We start from the raw sequence: 20,061 nt of genomic DNA, 5'->3' as shown, positions 1-20,061 counted from the left end.
AGTCTCTGAAAAAAATCCACAACAATGGATATATGTCTAAGTCAGGATGATGGAGGGGAACTTTCAGGTGGTGGTGTTTCTATGTGCCAGCTGCCCATGTCTAGGTGGCAAAGGTTGTGTGTTTGCAAGAGAATAAGAATGTAAGAAATCAAAGCAAGAGCAGACCATGCAGACCATTGAGCCTGCTCCATTATTCAATACAAAGGTGACTGATCAGGGCATTAAATCCACTTTACTGCCCTGTACCCAGATCCCCCAAATCCCTTAGAGGCCTAAATTCTGTCTATCTCAGCCTTCAATATATGCAGTAATGAAACAGTCATAACCAGTGGGATGGTACATTGCCAGGAATGGTGAGGGAAGGATTCTGGGACAGTGGCTGCAAAAAATGATTCAGTGAATGTATCTACATCAGGCTGTTGCTTGACAACACCGTGCGGCAGCGCTCTCAGTACTGACACAAGTCCCTAGACGTTATTGAGGAGGATTGCACAGGGTTGACTGGGTGGATATGCTCCTGTTAAATCCAAATTAAATGGCTGGATTGAATTACAGCAGATCTGTCCAGTTTTATTGTTACTGTAGCTCTGTGTCAAACTGCTGCAAAATCTGGTGGTATGCTGGCCCACGTTGGAAAGCAGTTCAAAGCGTTGGATCTGGAGTTACACATTGCCATACCAGGCAAGGATGGCAGTTTTCCTTTCCTCACGAAATTACTAAAGTGCCTGGGATTTTATGACAACCAGTAACTCAACAGTCATCATTATACTAGTTTTTTTTACTACAGATTGTGAATTGTTACTTTTATATTGAATCCAAATATAAACTGGTTTATATTTAAACCAATATAAATTAGTTTAAATATAAACCAATTTGGTTTATTGGTAGAATTTTAACTCGCATCTCATATCACTAGTCCAGATTTCTGGATTACAAGGCCAGCAAAAATAAAATTGCCATAGCCCCAGATGAGCATAGGCTGCTGTTCCCTTTGAGGGAGAGAGCTGACTGTTGGTGATTTTAACTTGAAGGTCACCACATCTCAGGCAATGGGCAAGTTGCCTTCACAAATGTCCTCAGCCAGTACAGGAACTGAACCCATGCCTTCCGTGTCGTTCTGCATCACAAACCAACTATGCAACCAATGAAGCTAAACTGATACCCAAATCAGTAATGCAACTACTACATTACATTCTTGATGTAAACTGATGTCCCTGCCCGTTTACTGAGCTGTGACTGTACTCTGAATAACTGACAGGTGTTTGTGTTTTCCCATTGGGCAGGAACAGCATTCCACCAACGACGACATTAGAAAACTTCCAAACTAAACTGCTTGCTGCCAAGAACAAGTGCTTTGTTGATGTTGCATTTTGGGGAGGCGTTGTCCCAGGCAACCAGGTGAACATTCAAAACGTTATCAAACCTTATCTATGAATAGGTCAACCAAAATGATTGGTTTGAAATGTCTATGGGTCACTCAGGTTCAGAAGGATCAGATGCTAAATGGAAATTGCATGTTTAATTTGTTGCTAATATGTACGTTGAGAACTCAGTCGCTGCAAGTGCATTGTGAAGCTCAGTCACTGCGAGTGCATTCCTTAATACTAGTTTTCAGTGAACAGGTTAACTGAACCATTAACAAACAGAATAAATTTGTTCTATTAACTATTCCCGAATAAAACAAAATTTCAATAGTATGCTGTTCAACTAAATACAACTCCCACTTATTAACAAAATAGAATTTAGTCATTCTCTAAATTACAACCAGGTTTTGTGGCTTCCGGAATATTCTGGGCCTTCTCTGTTGATTCTTCTGTCTGGAACAACTTTCTTCTTTGGTACCTTTGCTATCTAGAAGATGCTTTCTTTAAGGTATGAAGCTATAAGAGCCTGTGATTCTCTTTCTCTTGATAGTTGACAGCTGAGAGGTGTCGGCTCTGGCACATGGCAGCTGTTCTCCCCTCTTGTCCCACTTCCTCCTACATTTATACCTATGATGACATATCAATATTTCCCACAATAGGATTGGTTCTAGGTTGTCAAAACCATTGATTTAAATTTAATAAGTTTTTGGTATCTAACTGCCTGATTCAAATTAACTAAATTCAAAAGACAGTTTCTAGGTAAAAACTGCTGCTTGGCCTTTCAATACAAATGTTTCAGTCTGGGCTATGTACTTGCATTTTAAATTTCTAACCACAGGAAAAGCACCACCTCTTTACAGGATCATGCAATGCTTTTACAATTTTACAAAGACCAAATTCTAACTTCCTACCTCCCACTCAACAATTACTCTAAACAACTTCACAACACCTTCCCCTTAAGAAAAAAATGAACCATTATGAAAAGATGGGGTTTTTTTAAAAAAAAGCCTTAACTTCATTATATTACTAGATTCAATGCTGACTAGAGTTTAACATTTTATACTAATCCTATTTATCAATAACACTGAACACAACCACTTCTATCTAATATAAAACATTTTTTTAAATTCACAATAGAGCATCTGCATTAATATTTTCACAACCTGCAACATGTACAATCTGTTAATTAAACTCTTGTAACATGAGACGCCAACAAAATAATCTGGTGTTCTTGTCCTTGTATCCTTACTAGAAATGTCAAAGGATTGTGATCTGAATGCACAATCGTCTCTGATGCGTTTGGGCTTTCTATCCTCATCTTACACTGGGAAACACTATTCCTCTCTCCATTTATTCCACAAATTACCACTCTCTTGGGCAATATTTCAGAAGGAGTGCAAATACTTTCATCTCTTAATATTAGAGACAGACTAGCTCCCGTATCTCAATATTTTCACGTTTTTACCTACTCCCCCTGTTCTACCCGAGTAAATCTTACCCACATAGTGCCTGATCTTTTCAAATACTTCACCTATCTTACTGTCCAGCCTGTACCAAGGCTGTGCACTTTTCTTCAGCTCTGACTTCTCTCAGGATTTCCTTCACTGCCTTAACTAATCCCATTGGTTGAACCTCTTTTACCACATCCTTTTTCCCAATGCCTTTCTTAAGCCACCAGCACAGTGAGTGTGTCTCCCACCTCATTAGAGTGAAAACACCTGAGGTCTTTCACCTCTTTTCACCCTCCTGGGTTTCTTTTTTCACATGTGGTAAATTGTTCTCAGTGTGATCTACTTTTTGTTTTCCATTGAAGGATCTCCTTATTTCCCAATTTCTATACCTCGCAGAATGAAATTGCTGTCGGAAGATAGATTTCCATTTATGCACTAATATGTATTCATCTGCCATTTCTGCAGTTCTTCTCACTGTTTTAACTTTCTGTTCCACAACATGAGTTAGCACTTCTGAATGTGAGTTTTTAAACTCGTCCAGCAGAATATCTTTAAGATTCTCATACGTCTTTTCTATCTTTAATGCTCTCACCCAGCTATTAAAGTATCTCTGTTTAATTCTTTCAAACTCGATACAGTCTAACCTGATTCCTTTCTTACATTTCTGAACCATTATCTATATACTTCTGGTACCAATTTGTAGGCAGTCAAAATCATCCTTTTTACTTCTTCATATTCTCCTCACACCTCCTCTGACGTCGCTGCCAACACCTCAGTAGCCCTACCTACCAACTTGGTCTGAATTAACATTACCCACACATCCTCTGGCTAGTTCATCTGTGTAGCCAATTTCTCAAAGGAAATGAAAAAGGCTTCTGTGTCGCTTTCATCAAACTTTTGTAATATGTGGACATATTTGTCTATAGCTTTACCAGGCAGATGATTATGATGCATTTGCTAATCATCACTTCTATCTTGCAATTTTACTTCTGTCATTTGAACACTTTTTGCTTCAAGTTCTAACTTCGTCTTTTCCAACTCAAGCATTCTGTCCCTCTCCTTTCCCCTTTTTTCTGACTCCAGCCTTTTAAGTTCACTTTCTAACTCCAAATGTCTCATTTGCAATTTAATTTTTTATAACTCCACTACACTTGACTTTCTATGACATACCTAAATGCTTGGCTAACTCTGTTATAATTTCAGGCTTATTATACCTGGTTAAGCCCAATTTTAGCCAGTTTGCCAATGCTACAAGTGTCATCTTTTTCTTTCTTTCTAAGCTTTCTTGGCAAATTTGGGAAGGATCTTTGACCCAGAACCTGTTTGGCAATATTAAAAGCTATTTCCCCAATTTTGATTTAATTAACAACAAGCAACCGAAATTAAACAGATTTTCCAATTCTCACTTTAGGTTTATTTAAAGATATAGGACTGTTCAAATCCTGGACCAAAGCCCCCAATCTGTTATAAAGCAGAGCTGGATCTTCCCCCTCTCTGAGAAGTAACACCAAAACATCTCACCCCATAATCTGTAAAAAAAAGTGTTTGTGAAGTGCTGTAACCTGCTCTTCAGCAACATCTAGTGGTTAAATACAAAATAAATCCTTGACACTCACTTAAAATCAACATGTAACCATTTACTTACCTAATGCTGAACAGGTTAACTAAACCATTAACAAACCGAATAAATCCTGATTAACTATTCCTGAATAAAACAAAATTCTAACAGTATACTGTTCAAAAAAATACAATTTCCACTCATTAACAAAATAGAATTTAATCACTCTCTCACTTACAATCAGGTTTTCTGTCTTCAGAAATATTCTGGGCCTTCTCTGTTGATTTTTCTTCTATCTGGAACTTTTCTTCTTTAGCACCTTTGCTATCCAGATGGTGCATTCTCTAAGACATAGATGAAGCTATGAGAGTGAGTGATTCTCTTTCTCTCAAGAGTTGAAAGCTGTTGGCTCTATACCCATGGTGACATATCAACACTTTCCACAATAGGATTGGTTCTAGGATGTCAAAACCATCAGACTTAAATTTAATAGTTTTTTAGTATCTAATTGACTGATTCAAATTGATTGGCTAAATTTAAAAACTAAGTCTTAATAAAAATTGCTGCTTGGCCTTTCAATACAAATGTTCTAGTTTGGCTATGTACTTGCATTTTAAATTTCTAAACACAGAAAAAGCAGCACCTACAATGCTTTTACAATTTTACAAACACCAAAATTTAACTTCCTACCTCCCAATCTACAATTACTCCACCCAACTTCACAACAATGGGAAGAAATTAACTTCCAAACATCAAGGTTGCCAGATCTTCTGCCCCTGGGGAAATCTCTTCCAATAGGGCTACAGGTGACCTACACCAGTCTGGGGCTCTTCACACCAAGTGTGCACCATTCCCAATCTACCAGCTGTTCAAAACCAGGTGTATGGATCTGAGTTCCCACATTCCTGATCCGTTTTCCTTTAAGACAGACCCTGAGTGGTGCTTGAAGATTGTGGTTAGAGGAGAGAGGGACTGGATGGGAGCGGTGGTAGTTTCTGATCCCACAGTTTCAGGGCTTTGGCACCCAATTCTGCAGTTGAAGAATTTCCAAAGTCTCATGCCCAAGACCTGATTCCTGTTTTAATCCTGATTTAAACGTGAATGTTCACCATCATGGTGGGAGAATGGTCAGTGCCAGTAATCCAACCTAGCATATTCTGGCCTTTAAGTAACTTGACTGCAACTTAAACTTATGGGCTCAATTTCATTAGCAAAACAAAAAAAAGAAATCAGAATGATTCAAGTGTAAAGGTTACACTGAGGGTCAAGTCTGACACCAATCAGGTAACTTTGACACATTGCTGCAAAAGTTAATCCCTCTGTTTTATTCCAAGTCTGCACTACGCCCCATGATTGCAGCTGGAGTCCCAGGATTTAAATGCTTCCTCATTCACAGTGGAGTGGATGAATTTCCTCATGTTACTGAGACAGATCTGCGGCAAGCCCTGGTTCAACTACAGGGTACAGGTCGAGTGTTACTGGTAAATACGCAACCTCGCTATCTCATTTTATCTCCATCTCTCCCTTTCTATCTGTCATAATAGTTAAATATACACACACTGCTATACTATCTCAACTCAAAGCTATACAGGTCAAGGTTCATGTAATCTGTTTTTGATTAAACTGGTTGATTGGTAACTCATTGCAACCATGCACATGAAACAGAGACACTTCAGAAATAGCCAAATGTGGTACTAAATCATTACGTTGACATAGAATGAGCTTTCCAGACAGACGGGTGCAAGATTGAAATGGAGAATTTAATATACAGGGAACCTCCAAATAGACAGATCCAGAGTTGAAGTATAGTCCAATATTTATGAGATTCTTTGGATAGACAGATCCAAAATGAAATATAGCCCTACAAATAGAAACCCTTTGGATCTTCAGGCCCAGTGCTGAGGTTCTATCCTTCATATAGTGAGCCAGCCCTCTGGATAGGCTGATCCAGTGTGAGGTTCAGTCTAACATACAGTGAGCCCTTTGGCTAGGCTGATCCAGTGCTGAAGTTCAGTCTGACATACAGTGAGCCCTCTGGATAGACAGACTTAATGCAGAAGCACAAAGCCAAGAATCAGAATTCCTACAGTGTTTGCCACCGTGCTGCCCCAAAAAGAATGTGAACCCTTCTGTGAATTCAGAGGTTTGCATTCTCATTACTGCTAGCTGAACACCATATCCAGGATTTGCTGCCTATCAGATTTGTTCAAGGTCACAGACATCAGGCATACATGTGCAAAATGTTGCCAGCTGCTCCATTCCGAATCAAACTGCTGTAAAATCCATTCCAGTAAGCTCCCACTTATATCCTGAGCCTGAGTTGTGTGTAGTACGAAACAGTCTGGGCTTGGATCAAACAGCATTCTTACCTCTGGATCAGAAGATTGTAGGCTGGAACTTCAAGTGGACCACATAATCCAGGCTGGCATTCCACTGTAGTACTCAGTCCTTTGATTGAGTTATTAAAGCTGGCTTTATCTGTCTATTTCAATGTATGCCTTGGTCAATCTCTTACCCAACAGCTGATTAAGTAGTCACCCATTTCAGTACTATGTTTGGGATTTTAAAATGTTTAAACTGACTGCTGGATTTCCAATATAGCAGGACAATGTACTTCAAAGTGATTCTTAGGAAACAGTGTACAACACAGTGGGAAAACTCCCATTGCACACAAACATAACCTTGTTCTTTATTTCCCCAGATTGGAGGAAATAGGCATCATGTTATTCAATGTAAAATAAGATTCAGCTCCTAACCTGAGCATTCTAGAAAGGACGTGCTTGAAGCCAATCTCACTACAATCTCTCACAGACTCCATCAAGTGCTGTATCTGACCTGGGGCTGTTTGATGGAACAGTAAGAAAACAATTCATCTAACCCAATTAACCCATGTCATACTGGACCTGGGAGGGTTGTTTGGACAATGTAAAGGGAGATTTACTCTGCAGTTTGAAAATACACAAGATTGGGGAAAACAAAGTGGAATGTTATCCATATGGTGACACTGTACTTCACAATATGCATGAAACAGCTAACAGAATACGTATTGCTTTTTCAGTTCCATGCAGAGACAGAACTGGAACATGTGAACCCTTTACTAAACAGTAAGTATAAGAAACAAAAGAGTGATGAAAATAATTATGCAAAATCCAAGGTATCAAACATACCTTGTAAATTTAATATCTTGGCTATCCATTTGGATTCCAGTTGTTGGCCTGTTTTGAACATGTGTTATTTTAAAAGGGATATTTCCACACAATTATTTGCTGGTAAAACATCTGTAAATGTCAGCTAGGCACTGTGATGACAATGCTCAACTTGCTGCATATTTAGAAGCCCCATTTTCTGATCCGATATTGGACCAGGTGGTGAAGGTGAAGTTGCATGGGGTTAGAGGTGAGCTGGCAAGGTGGATACAGAACTAGCTTGGTCACAGAAGACAAAGGGTAGCAGTGGAAGGGTGCGTTCCTGAATGGCGTTCCTCAGGGATCAGTGCTGGGACCTTTGCTGTTTGTAAATATATGGGATTTGATTCGTGAGTTTGTGAATGACAAAGGTTGGTGGATTTGCGGATAGCGAAGCAGACAATCAGAAGATGCAGCTGGATATAGATCGGTTGGAGACTTGGGTGAAGAGATGTCACATGGAGCTTAATCCAGACAAACGAGAGCTAATGGATTTTGGAAGGTCTAATATAGATAGGAAATATACAGTAAATGGCAGAACCCTTAAAAGTATCGCTAGGCAGAGGGATCTGAGTATACAGGTACACAGGTCACTGAAAACGGTAACGCGGGTGGAGAAGGTAGTCAAGAAGACATCATCTTCATCAGCCGGAACATTTAGTTTAAAATTGGCAAGTCATGTTGCAGCTATGCCGATGTGGGCCACACGCAACATTTACAGTCACCAACCATGATCAAGAGCTTTTACTGTCACAAAGGCCCTTTGAAAGAATGGTTATGACAGGAACTTTTGGAAAGCCAAAGTTAAAAAACTTCAAAAATACTTATCTTACTTTGGCAATCATCCAGTTGTGAGTAACTGCATGCATCCCACTAACATTCCCATTGATCAATCAATTTTAAATGAAGCATTTCATTATGACAAATTTCTTAGCTGATGAGTGTTAATTCTTGATTTTAGTCTTTTATAAACACATTGTGCTATTAGATATCTGATACCAGTTTCTGCTTCAGTCTATCATTGCAACTTCAAAGTTCTTGCCTCTTTCAAACACTGCCCTTTTCACTATGTTTGAACATTCCCTCTTTGCTCGTCTGTTTCCACCTTCCTCCATTTATTTTGTTTTTCTCTGTCATATTCCCTGAGCTGTTTCTATCTCCCTCTTTGGTCTCAGTCCTTTTCTCTCACCATTTCACTGCCCCTAGCCCACTATATCAATGCTTCTCTTCCCCTGCCTCTGCCTCTCTCCTCCACCACCCCCCCACCCGCATCATTCTCTCTCTGTGCTCCTTCTGCTCTTGCTCCGTGGCTCTGCCCTTTTCTCCCCATTCTCCGTGTCTGTTTCTCTACTTCTCCATTTCTCTAATTTTGTGTCACGTGACTGTCCCCTGGTTCAGCAGATCCCTGCGATTACACAACATTTCTGGTGACCCGACCCGATGAGATGGAGCTGGAAGCTATTCGAACAGTTATTAGACTCTGTCTCCAGTACAGGTAAAGAATAATTCAACTGCAGAGAAAGCCCAGGCTGCACTGAAAGGTAATCCTCTCAAATACTCAGGTACAGACACAAACCATTAAAATTCACGTATAGGATTCTCCTGAGACAGCAGTGTTTTCTGACCAATAGATTCTCTGGAGGTTGCATAAAATAACATTCTCAACAGCAAATGAATGAATAAGACAACTGGAGTGGGAAAAGTATTAGCTAACTGGAAAAGGGGCATTGGGTATAAAACAAGCGGAAAGGGGGCACTGGACAAAAATGGAAATTAATTTGGGCAGTGAGCAAAAAGGGAGCTTTGGGAAATATAAAACAACTGGACAGGGTATTCCAAGTAATACCTTTTCGTATCAAGGAGATTTCAGATTAAAATAAACAAACTTCATTTCTACCCAATTTTGTGCTGGGATCATAACTAGTTCCCATTCATTTTGTCTATTAGTGAAAAATCTAGTTCAAACTGCAGTTATATCAATCCAAGTGAAGGCCCAAGGGTGCTATTTCCTGCTGTTAAAGTCCCCCAGACAGCAGCAAAATCATCCTTCATATGCAAAAGGTGAGGGATCACAGTACCATTCCTTTAACTTATTGCCAGACATGCAGTATTCACCAGGTTTAAGCAAAAGATAGGCCTGACTGCAGCATCCCTGGATTGCGTTTGAATGCTGGTGCTGAGCAGTTTGTGAAACTATAGGCAGCATCACTCAATTCCATGTGAAAGTGTGAGACATCCTCCACTCTGTTCTGATGCACATCAGCACCAAGAACCTTCTGAACAGTCAGTGTCTGTTTATAAGTTTCCAAAAAGACGCCAACGACACGTATCTTTGAGCTGATTTGGTTCATCAATGGTTGGATAGTTCAGTATTGGCAATCCAGTCGCTTTCACTTTCTTCTCTTCTGTCTCAGAGTTCACTGTCATATTGTCCATCTTTCCACTGCGGAAGCTCTACCCATTATAAAGGAAGCCCGTAAAGCAGGAGCTATGCTGACGGTCGAGACCACTCACCATTACCTTACTCTGGCTGCCGAAGATATACCAAATGGTGCCACACACTACAAGTGCTGCCCTCCAATTAGGACAAGGAACAATCAGGTTTGGATTCAGCATTTTATCAATAAGTCCATTTTTAAATTGATTTCAGAATGAAGCTTGGATATCATTCAAACCACAATATCTTTGAGGGGCTCTTGTTTTGCCAAATTCCCTCAGTCCAAAATGGACCCTGGTAGTCAGCTTCTCTTTTCAACCTGAATGTCTTCCAAAGCTCCAAATATATAAATTGTGAATTGATGAATTGCATTAGCATCTATTAAACATGGTGTCCGCTAAAGTCCCCTTGACTTTTCTGCACATCTCTTCCAACAACTCTCATAATTGCAGCCCTCTTCTGTCTGTTTTATCTGTAGCTCCTCTGAAGTCCCCTGCTTTCAGTTCCAAATACCACATCCTGCCTGGATCCTCACAGTGTTAAAGTCCAGTCTCACTGTACTGTCTCTTATTCTAACCCATGTGCAAACTATAGATGTGCTTACCTTGCTCAGCCTCCCTTTCCAGCCCATGGATCTCATCAAGCGCAACATTCTGACTGGACAAAGGGAGATTATGTGTTTCGTTCTTGCTCGTTTTCTGGTAGTCTGGTTCCTGAGGGTAGGCAGGGTTGGATTTCTTTTATAGTGAAAGTTGCCATTAGCCTGGGCAGTATCCTGGTGGCCCATAAATCAACACAAAGATGTGCATACCGAAATTCAGCAATGATGGTTCCCTCGGACTGAGATTATTGTGCGGATTGAGCGGATGAATTATCTTAGTTCAGGCATGCTATCTGTTGCTAGAAATCACCACAACACCCAGTCCCAAGGGAAGATACGTCACCCCTTACGCAGTTCTGAGCAATAACTGATTCTCACCAGTAAGGAGCTGCTGCTAATTTCCACCAGTTAGGAGCAATAGTACCAAAAGGATGAGGGGGCGGGGAGTTTACCAGCACTGAGCTGGCCCAGAGTTGCTGAAGTCAGGTCCTGTTGAGCTAAGCTCTTCTCCATCTCAGACACTGATTGCACAGATTATCTTTTAGCCTCAAGATCAGTCCAGATCCTATTTATTCTTGAATATGTTCCTTGATTTGATTTATTATTGCCACAATTCGGTATACAGTGAAAAGTATTGTTGCTTGCAAGCTATACAGGCAAAACATGCTGTTCATAGAGTACATGGGGGGAGAAAAGGAGATGGTGCAAAATATAGTGGTACAGTCATAGCTAGGGAGCAGAGAAAGATCGACATTATATAAAGGTAGGTCAATTCAAAAGTCTGATGGCAGCAAGGAAGAAGCTGTTCTCGAATCAATTGGTATGTGATCTCAGACTTTTGTACCCTTTTCCCAATGGAAGATGGTGGAAGGGAAAATGTCTGAGGTGCGTGGAATCTTTGATTACGCTGGCTGCTTTTCCAAGGCAGTGCGAGGCTGGGTTACATGATGGACTGGGCTAAGTTCACAACCCTTTAATTTCTTGCGGTCTTGGTCAAAGCAGGAGCCATGCCAAGCTGAGATACATCCAGAAAGGGCGCTATGATACATCTGTAAAGGTTGGCGAGAGTCATAGCTGACATGCCAAATTTCCTTAGCCTCCTGAGAAAGTAGACATTGGTGGGCTTTCTTAACTACAGCATCAGCGTGGAGGAACCAGGGCAGGTTGTTGGTGATCTGGACACGTAGAAACTTGAAGTTCTCAACCATTTCCACTTCATCCTTGGCGTAGACACGGGTATGTCCTCCACTATGCTTCCTGAAGTCAATGACATCTCCTTCCATTTACTGACATTTGAGGAAAGATTATGTCATCACACCATTTCACCTGATACTTTACCTCTTTCCTTTATTCCATGTCATCATCATCATGAGATCCGACCCACTACGATGGTGTCAGCAAACCTGAAAATTGACTTGGTGCAGAATTTGGCCAGTCACAAGTGTCTAAGGAATATAGTAAGGGGATGAGGACACAGCCTTGCGGGGCACCAGTGATGAGGATAAACATGAAGGTGTTGTGGTTCCATAACTCCCACAATGAAGTAAATCCCCTCTTAGACGCTGAGAGGCATTTTCACCTGGCTGGAGAGTCTTGAGCTAGGGACAGAGTCTCAGGATAAGGTGTTGGCTATTTCAGGCTGAGATGAAGAGAAATTTCTTCACTCAAAGGCTTGTGAATCGCTTGAATTCTCTACCAGAGTGGGGTGGATGCTCAGTCAAGTACCAACTGAAATAGATAGATTTTTTTTGGCACAAAGGGAATCCAACGGAAATGGGATTGGATGGAATGTAGAATTGAGATACAAGATCAGCGTGTACAAAAATGGGACATGCTCAAAGGGCTGTATGGCCTACATTTGCTCCTATTTCTTATATTCCAACAATCCGCAGGTTTAAAAACCAAATTTGCTCTCAGATAATGATTAACGTAACTGGAACCAAAAAAGTCAAACGGTGGAACTGATAAAAGGGCTTCTTGAGGAAGAAGATTCATCATCATCAAGTATGCTCTGCCAAAAAGCAGATCTTTAGCTCATGGTAGTCTTTCCATATCTATCTTATATTAGTATTTTCATTTGCCAGTCATCTCCTCCAATTTTCAAGCCATCCAATGTTGATATTCTCTTCCTTTCTCTTTGAAATCTTTCCTCCACAACATATTTTACACAACTGTTTCCCTTTAGAAAGTGTCCAATCCAGTTCTCTGCCTTGTCCAAATTATGCTCCAACGTATTTCTTGGTGTGTTCACTTTCATTATTTGTTTCTTTATCTGTCCTGCTGATCTTTCTCATTCTCCTCCAAACCCACATTTCAAAGCTTTTAATAGGTTGATCGTCCCCTTCCATAATGTCCAACTCTCACTTTTATACAAAACAATTCCAAATCAAGATGTTTCACAAGTCATTTTTAAGTTGTTGTTCAGCTTTCCAATTAGTAGCCATCGCTTTTTACCAAATATAGCTTTCCCATTGCTATTCCTGTTCTTATTACTTTGTTGTATCTTCTATCTGTAGCTATTATGTTTTCAAAATGCTTGAATTCTTGCACCTCTTCTAATCCCTCTATGAATATTTGTAAGTGATGAGATATGCATCGCTTTGATTTTGTCAATGTTCACTTTAATTCCAAAGGGCAAGTCTGCTGTTACTAGATTACTGAACAGAAAACAGTCCAGCAGATCACTGTCCAAAATACCAACTTGTCATTGTTCGTACATTGCTTGTCGACAGTGATCACACTCCAAAAATTATTTGTGTGAACCATCTTGAGATTTGTTACTGCAATAAGATACCAGATAAAGTTATGTTATGCATGCCCCATAATGTTTTAATCTACACAGGCCTACAAACCGATTGTGGTATTTGTTGGTTACTGTCTGTCTCCATGCAGGAACAGCTATGGTCTGCACTGAAAGCTGGAACGATAGACATGGTGGTCTCTGATCATTCGCCATGCACTGCGGACCTCAAACTGCTACAAGCTGGAGACTTCCTTAAAGCATGGGGAGGGATTTCTTCTCTGCAGTTTGGTGAGTTAATTTGTGTCAACCAAATTCAAACAGCTATGACATGCACTGTTGGCATATGGATGGCCTATCAACAGAATAACTGTTTCAGTTGTTAACACTATTGCCTCTGTGGCAGAAAGTTGAGAGTTCAAATTCCATTCTGAGGAGTTGAGCTCAATCTAGCTGCACGCGTCAAAGCGGAAGAATGGTTAGGTGTTCTATATTGTCTTTGCCTAATCAAGTTGTTACATCGGATCCCATGGCACTATTCAATGAAAGGTTGGTAGGTCTGCCTAAAGTCCTGTCTGATATGTATCCCTGAACCAACACCACCAAAGCAAATTAACTGATCCTTTATCTTACTGATGTACGGAATCTTGTCCTATATGTACCCATCATTGGCAAAATAAAACTAACTACATTTTGTAAGTAAAGAAGGTTGTAAAGAACGATGGCACATTCTGGATATGTGAAATGTCCTTTATCAGTGCAAGTTCTCCCTAATATATGCACCATGTGTACAGTTAACACAAATTATTAAAGACTGCACTGTTAGTATGTAGACTATTTACTGTCAACATAAACAAGTGCTGTGTACACATTGTCACTGCCATGTAGTCAAAGACCATGTACAATTTGCACAGAGCCCATGATCATACACCTTATTTGTCACCTCACAGTCTTAAAGCTAATGTAGAACCTACTAAATAGTGCAGTAGAATAGTTTATCCTTCATTTTCGCTCAGGAGCTATCTACTATCGTCAACCATTGATAGTGCTAAGTCATTAGCTATCCCCAGGGTACAGAGCAGAAACTGTATTGGCAGATAGACAATGCCTGCTCTTCAGGTCCTATGTATAAGTATTGTGGTGGCCATTGCCTGTCATCAGCCTCACTGTCTCAACAGTATCATTGTTTTAATAGGTCTTCCTCTGTTCTGGACCTCTGCAAGACAGCAAGGATTCACTCTGCAGGACACAGTGAACCTGATGTGTAAAAACACAGCCAAGCTATGTGGGATTGAGAACAGGAAGGGCTCTCTGGCTCCTGGTAAGGATGCTGATCTTGTGATATGGGATCCTGACAGAGAGTTTGAGGTAGGTTCCTAACATCATCACCTTCATCATGAGGATGTTTCTGTGTCTATAATCTCAGTAACTGAATATTGTTGTTTGCAGGTGAGAAAGACCTTAATTCAACACAAAAACAAAGTAAGTATCCTGATCATAATCTTTAAGCTTATCTTCTTTGAATTCCTCTGGCTAAAGGCCACAATGGCTTTAGACTTGGATAATTCTCTATCACTGCTCTGTACAGAGTTAGAACTTCGGCCCTCCCCCACCTCCTCTTTACATGGAGAAGTGCTCCCATTCCTTGAGTAAATCTATCAATCACTGCTCTGGGAACTGGTAGAATTGGTGGTGAGATAGAGCATTGAACAGATGGCCAGACTAAAACTTCGCAGATGGAGCTGCAAAGTTGAAGCAGATTGTCCCAGGACTGACACTGCCCGTGGTGTTGAATGTGAGGCAGTGTCAGGACTAGTCTAGTTGGGCTGTTGAGTGTAAAGCAGGCATAAGACTGGCCTTAGTTGAGCATTAATCGTAAAGCAGTCAAAAGATTGGCACCAGTTGGGCTATCAAAGGTGAGACAGAGGCCATGGAGGTATAAAAGATTCAGAAAAATCAAAGGATATCTTCACACTGCCAGACACAGGCTGCTGATCCTAAGTAACAACAGGCGCATTACATATTCCTGCAACAACACCAATTATGCAGTGTTGCTAAGCAAATGCTCAGCCTTTTTCCCCCATCACCAACAGGATAAAATCAATACCCAGGTTGCTCGTTCCTATTCACCATCAGCAAAGCACTGAACAAGATTAGGATTACTTTCATTACCTAGAACACTGACTCATGGACAGATCACTTTCTGTACTAAGGACACTCACTTGTGGATAGATTAGGATCACTTTATGTACCGAGAGAATCATAGATTCGGATCACTTTCTGTACTAAAGACACTTACTCATGGATAAATTAGGATCACTTTCTGTACCTAAGGCACTTGCTGACAGATAGATTAGGATCACTTTCTGCACTGAAGATGCTCAGTCATGGATATTTCAGGATTACTTTCTGTACCTAGGACACTCACTCATGGATAGATCAGGGTCATTTTTTGTACCTAGACACATACATTGATATTTGACAGAAAATAGATAATACAAAAATAAAACACATCACACCCCACCCTCCCAGCTCAACTTAAACATACGAATAAGCATGGGACTGTTTTGTGCAAAAAGTTAAATGCTTGCCCTTTCACCAGATTTCCTGGTTCAAATGCAGCCCTAACAAGTAGGGATCTTAATTCTCTCTGTTGGTTTTGAGGGTTGCGCACGACTAGTCAAAGTTGGGTTTCCAATGCTGCAAAACTAACCTTCATTTTGCGCTATTATTCAGGAACATCGCGCTGGTACATTAGGGGATGCTTAAAAGATTGAAGTTAAGCCACTTCATAGCGACAGAGCAGACTCTTTACTCAGTCTCTAACCATGGCTGTATATTTTTTATATTTATTGTATATAGAGCAGGAATAGGCCATGCAGCCATTCAAGCCTGTTTGCTTTTAAAGATGATCATAACTGGTCGTCCAGCAACTTTACTTTCCCATCCTATCCCCATATTCGTCAATTCCCTTAAAGTTCAACAGTCTCAAACTTGAGTCTTGAATCTACTCAATAACTGGGCATTCACAGTCCTCTGTGGTTGAGGATTCCAAAGATGTACAACCTTTGCTCTTCCTTTCAGTCTTAAACGACTTGCACCTTATTCCAAGATTGGCATACCTCGTTCTAAACTCTCTAACCATTAAAATAGCCACTTAGCCTCTACCGGTCAAGCCCTCTGAAGAATTTTATATGATCCAATTCCTAGCTCTCAAGTACTAAATGCTGTCCCTGCATGCCCAATATTGGAAAGTGTTTCATTTACAAACACAGAAGTCTTTCATCTAGAGAAAATTACCCAAAACGTCTATTTAAAAACAAATTACACTAAACCTGTTTCCTTTCCAGTTGACCCCGTATCTTGGATGTAGACTTCAAGGAGAGGTTTTTGCTACTGTTGTCCGGGGCAAAATAGTTTATCTACAAGGAAAATTCTCTCACAAACCGCTGGGAGAACATGTCCTAGTCGACGTTATTCAAGCATGAACTGAACCAAGATTCACTTTTATGCTCTTTCCCCAGTAATCCATTAATCAGAACCAATCTGATTAGCACACTGCATCAAGAAAATACAAACCTCTTGCTGCTGAGTGGCCCAATAATTAACATGATTTGCACGAAATTTCTTTGTTAACATGGGATGCCAGAAATGGATTGACCACTCAACTGAAATGTAAGAGTTTATATTCACAAACATATGAAAAAATGGGTAGGAAAGGTCCTCAGAGTCGAGCCCACTTGTCATAGACAACTGTGATGTCTTGTATACTTTCTACCTGGAAGTTATATAATCTCAGGTGAGACTCAAAATTTTTTAAAAACCAATCCAATAATGAGGAAGGGGTGAGGTCAAATAAATCTGGAAAATTCCTCCCTGACCCCATTAAGTAATTGAAAGTAGTCCAGGAGACCATTCCAGCCTCAATTAATGTACAAGGTAATCTCCACCACAGCCAGTAACAGGTCCAGAACTCACTTGCAACAAGTCAGTAGATCATCATTCATCACGAGTAAAAGTTTGCCACAACAGTCCACTATTTTCTGGGAAAAGATTAATGGCTTATCATCCATCATTAGTATATGCAACAGGAATTTCTCATCTACAGATTTCACTTCAAAGTTCATGCAGGAAAGGTCTTGGGCACTGAGTGATAACTGTCAGCGTGTAGCGGCTCAGAGATTGTCTGATAGACAGCAGCAGAGAAAATACACCCCCTGCCTGTGTCATGATAAAGTACCTACCACAAGCAGTAGTTAATGTGCCATACAAATCAATAACCTAATTACTCTTGTTTAATGGGAGCAGTCTCAGTCTGAACATAATTTAGGCACTACAATGCAGAACAGACCGAGTGCAAATTGGCATCAGACTTTACACAATGTTGACTGACCTTTGAATAGAAAAGAATACCAAATCTTAGAACAGAATGCAAATTTGCAAAAAGCCCATTTCACACTATTGGTGGAGACTAATACCATATCCATCATTTCTCTTGCTATCATGCTATGACTTCCTGGAATGATTTAATACAATCACTTCTTGGCATAGTTCAATTTTCAGGATTCAGACTTAGAAAAAAGTTTACAACTATTGCAATCCACACAAACAACTTTTGTACGAAGTAATTGGCGTGGCAAGCGTTAAGATCATATGTGAGGGGTGAGAATCCTGGCTCATGCCCAGTTTCTCATATCTTGTGATCTTACCAGCCCCAATCTGCCAGCATAATCAGCCTTGAAAAAGCAGGAAACTGATTCAAATAGTCCGGGCTCACTTGTCTTAATGGCCTTGCCGGAGGAGGTCCTCAGCAGCAAGGATCATGTATAATCCCCAGCAATTGCCAGTAGGACCAGACACCATTGAGGCCACCCAATGTTCAAGGGCAGGGATGGGCAGTTCCAGCCTGGGCCCTGGCAATGCCAGGGTGTCAGGCTGGCATTGCCATTTTGCAGCCTGGCACTGCCCACCAGGCAGCACAGCAAGGCACGGGGGCTGCATATTCTGCATTGGGAATCAATTGAGGCAACAGTGGGAGGTGGAGGGAGTTGGGGTAGGGACAATCTCCCAGTGCACTGTCTACTCTTGACAGTGCATTGGGAAATCAAGGCTCATACACAATAGCACCCTCTAGCAGTCTGCAGCCAGCTTGCCAGTGAATATGGGCCCCATTCTCTCTCCCTGCTTGGCAGAATTAGAGTGTGGCTCATTTTTTGAACTAAGTGTCATAAGATTTGATTTTACCCTTGCCAGAAACTCTCCCATTTTCACGCTTGTTCGGCAAGTAGAATTTTTTTGTTAAGATCATCCCAACAGATTTTAACTTCCTGCCCAAAAAATCTACTGAAGTACTCAGTACTTTGCGTCATACAGACATTGAAATTAGGATTAAGTAAATTTTGTTCGTAAGCCATTGGCAATACTGTAGGTAAATACTTACCTCAGAGGGATCAGAAATCAAGGGGCATAAAAAAAATTGGTAGAAAGATTAGAAGGGAAATGAGGAAACATTTTTTTACCCAAAGGCTGGCAGGGACCTAGCATAAGAAACTGTTCACATTTAAGAAGTACTCAGAAATCTACCTGAAGATCTATGATCTGCAAGGCCAAGGATTTTGTGCAGAAAGTAGGGTTAGGTTGGACGGCTCTTCATCTGCCAGCGTAGATACGAGGCCTGAACAGATTCCTGCATTGGAACTTTTATCAGCAGCTCCCAATTTTAGGAAGCTCCATCTAGTGGCACCATGCACAACTGCAAGCAGTGACTGCATGTCACAGAATGATGATGCCCACATGAGGAGCATGCAACATGCGTAAGAAATTTAAAATACTGTTCCATGGGCAGGGGCAAGGAAACAGAAACTGCAATTCCTTATTATCTTCCCTGCCAGTTTTTATACAGGAAATGTACTTTTAAGTATTCACCCCACACTGAATTACAAAAGTATGCAACAGTTATCCCTGTAGATAATCCTGGGCATCATCTTCAAGTCCACCTCTTCATCCTCAGATATTATGCCCTAAGAATACGTTGACAACTATGAACTTCCATTTAATTGGTCCAAGATTACACTTGGCAAAATACTGCAGTAGTTTGCTGTTGCCTTCTGCAGTACGGTTGACCAAGAATCTCCGCTCCTCTTCCACTACACCTGATAGCAGGATGCAAGAGTTTACAGTTTGATAATCATCCTGTTTGGCCAAGGTATGAATGCACATTCTATGGCCATCAAGTCCAGGAGTAGGACTGGAACCTGGAGCTTCTGGTCCAAAGATACAGACACAAACCCACTGCACCACCTGACCTCCCATCATAGAATCCATACAGTGCAGGAGGACATTTGGTCCATCGAGTCTGCACCAACCACAAACCCACTCAGGCCCTATTCCTGTAACCCCACATATTTACCCTGCTAGTCCTGACACTAGGGTCAATTTAGCAAGGCCATTCAACCAAACCTGCACATCTTTGGACTGCGGGAGGAAGTCAGAGTACTTGGGGGAAACCTACGCAGACATGGGGAGAAAGTGCAAACTCCACACAGATAGTGACGCGAGATCAGAATTGAACCTGGGCCCCTGGCACTGAGAGACAACAGTGCTAACCATAGCGCCACTCAAAAACAGACCAAAAGGCAAATTCATTTGTGTTTCCAGTGGAGCCTAGATCAGTGAATAAGAACTCCACTCATTGATTTCTCAGGAACCCTTTGAGTGAGACCTGC

At 40.9% G+C, this 20,061-nt stretch overlaps 1 protein-coding gene across 1 annotated transcript in view; it reads left to right on the top strand.

The window, feature by feature from the left end:
• LOC145340870 (allantoinase, mitochondrial) overlaps positions 1–18,696 on the top strand; it is a 34,299-nt gene extending 15,603 nt beyond the window's left edge. The window contains exons 3-11 of the mRNA XM_080185347.1: positions 1,284–1,398; positions 5,708–5,854; positions 7,432–7,477; positions 8,960–9,053; positions 9,973–10,159; positions 13,489–13,627; positions 14,532–14,704; positions 14,786–14,818; positions 16,687–18,696. Of these exons, the coding sequence (XP_080041473.1) occupies positions 1,284–1,398; positions 5,708–5,854; positions 7,432–7,477; positions 8,960–9,053; positions 9,973–10,159; positions 13,489–13,627; positions 14,532–14,704; positions 14,786–14,818; positions 16,687–16,824 (1,072 nt within the window). The 3' untranslated portion in view covers positions 16,825–18,696. The remainder of the gene's footprint in view (positions 1–1,283; positions 1,399–5,707; positions 5,855–7,431; positions 7,478–8,959; positions 9,054–9,972; positions 10,160–13,488; positions 13,628–14,531; positions 14,705–14,785; positions 14,819–16,686) is intronic.
• The last annotated feature ends 1,365 nt before the right edge of the window (positions 18,697–20,061 follow it).

This window comes from Carcharhinus amblyrhynchos, chromosome 3, assembly GCF_965287045.1.
Source record: "Carcharhinus amblyrhynchos chromosome 3, sCarAmb.v2.hapA, whole genome shotgun sequence".
NCBI classification, from domain to species: Eukaryota; Metazoa; Chordata; class Chondrichthyes; order Carcharhiniformes; family Carcharhinidae; genus Carcharhinus; species Carcharhinus amblyrhynchos.
Note: the sequence above shows the minus strand (reverse complement) of the source record. Positions and strands in the feature narration are given on the sequence as shown.